At 38.2% G+C, this 2,241-nt stretch overlaps 1 protein-coding gene across 1 annotated transcript in view; it reads left to right on the plus strand.

The window, feature by feature from the left end:
- The window catches only part of LOC107106401 (dedicator of cytokinesis protein 1-like), a 69,482-nt gene that overhangs the window by 27,041 nt on the left and 40,200 nt on the right, over positions 1–2,241 (plus strand). Inside the window, exon 12 of the mRNA XM_015406533.1 lies at positions 277–366. Within this exon, the coding sequence (XP_015262019.1) occupies positions 277–366 (90 nt within the window). The remainder of the gene's footprint in view (positions 1–276; positions 367–2,241) is intronic.

Genomic DNA, 2,241 nt, shown 5'->3' on the forward strand with positions numbered 1-2,241 from the left:
ACTCTTTCAGTCTTACTTGCCTCACAGGGTTGCTAAGCAGGTACTGTGGAAGTGAGGACAAAATATATATACACATCCCCAGCTGCTTGGATGACAGGTGGGAATATAAGAATGTGATAGATAGCTATTTAATTCTGTGCAATTTATATAATTCTTCCAGTATTTTCATGTATTGCTGGCAGAGAATTGTGGGCTATAATAATAGGAATTGAATACTATAGGAAAACTGAATTTGAAGTTTCTTGTTATGATAGTGATTTGAGTGTTTCTTTGCAGTTTCTCCAAGATACCCTTGATGCACTATTTAACATCATGATGGAGAATTCAGAGAGTGAAACTTTTGACACATTGGTGTTTGATGCTTTGGTAATTATATATTATACTTATTATATTTAAGTAATTACTGTTTAAAGTCACTTATATAGAGTGGTTAAGTGTCGAAAATATGGCACTTTCTTAGTGATCCTAGACTTGCTAGATGTGGAAGATCTCTTTTGAAAAATTGTTTAGAAATGTTTGCCCATTTCAGACCTCACATACATTGACTTGCAATTGTTTAGGTAATTAGTAAGAGGAGGAGTATTAGTGATTGTGCTCTAGATACTGGTTTTTTGATACTAGCACTTTTATTACCATTCAACCAAAAGCGGCTGTATGAAATTAATAGTAATTTGGATTGGACAAGGAGAAGAAACTTGTTGAGGATGTATCATGTAAATCAAGCATTGGAGGAAACTACTTATCAAAGGTGAGCTGATCATGTATGGAAATATAAACAGTACCTCTTCCTAGTGGTGAAGGGGAAGGCAGGTATGGAGAACTTTGAGGAATTCTTGTAAATTCCAAGAAGAAAATGATACAAACAGAAATACTAGAGCTGCTACTTCAGACTACAGTTTGGTGCAGGGGAACAAGAATCAAGAAATTCCCAGAAGCCTGTTTTTTAATACATTATATTTGAATCTAAAAAAAGCAGCAAGAATATGTGATCAGTGTTCCCTCTAAGCTGAGTTAATGTGAGCCAGCTCACAGTTTTTTAGCCTCCGGCTCACACATTTTTGTCTTAGCTCAGGAAGAATAGCTCTAGAGCAAATAAATGTATGCAGCAGCCAAATCGCTCGCTCACAACTTTAATGCCAGCAGCTCACAAAGTAGAATTTTTGCACACAAGACTCCACAGCTTAGAGGGAGCATTGGTTGTGATTAACCCTTTGTATATGTTACAGTATCTAGTATTATCAACACAGGACAGTCACACTACTTGACGTGGGACATAATCCCATTTGGTCGCTCATAACAGTCATTTGTTTCATAGAATTACTGGTGGACAACATTTTTAAACTCAGTTTAAAAATTAGGCTTGGCAAATTGAATGACATTTTTCACAAAAGTAAGTGTGTGTGTGTGTGTAAACTGCCATCAAGTTGCAGCTGATTTATGGCAACCCCAGCAAGAGGCTTTCAGGGCAAGTGAGAAACAGAGGCAGTTTGGCTTTGCTTTTCTCTGCAGAGTCTTCCTTGGTGGACTCCCATCTAAGTACCGACCCTGCTTGGTTTCTGAGATCTGATGAGATTGGGCTTTACCATGCTGCCTTCCCTCTCACAACAGTAGTCCAGGAATCTGGGCCAGGAACTTTGAAAAATGTAGTCTTCCCAGAGCACTTATTTTGTTTGAATGTCAGGCACCCTGGAAACTACTTGTCCCACAGTTGAAAAGTTTGCATTATTATTTGTTGTTCAGTAAAAAAGTAGCCATATACAAAGATGGAGACCTTTTAGATTAGGCCTCAAGCCTCTGGCAGATCAGTAAATGGCTAATACGTAGCCCTTAATTGTCCTCCTGAAAGTATTATGGCAAACCTTTCTAGCTTTCTAAGTGGTGTTTCATGCCACATTCTTGACAATCATGCCAGTATAGGAGATACTGAATTTGTGAGTGTTGTAAGGAATTGTGAAGTATCCTGATTTGCATATCTTTATTAAAAGGTATATAAGACTCTAGATTAGGGGTTGGATCCTGCATTGTGCAGACACAAGGACTGTGGGTCTTCCGCACCTTCCCTTCCTCTGTGGAGCCCTTTCTGAACCTGGAAAAGTTTATTTCTGGAATTCAGGCACTTAACTAATAGCCATGTAAGTGAGGAGGCTGCAGTAGGGACCAGAAAGAGGGCAAAATTGCTTCTTTCTTTCTTTCTTTCTTTCTTTCTTTCTTTCTTTCTTTCTTTCTTTCTTTCTTTCTTTC

Source organism: Gekko japonicus, unplaced genomic scaffold, assembly GCF_001447785.1.
Source record: "Gekko japonicus isolate JY-2015 unplaced genomic scaffold, Gekko_japonicus_V1.1 scaffold23, whole genome shotgun sequence".
NCBI lineage: Eukaryota > Metazoa > Chordata > Lepidosauria > Squamata > Gekkonidae > Gekko > Gekko japonicus.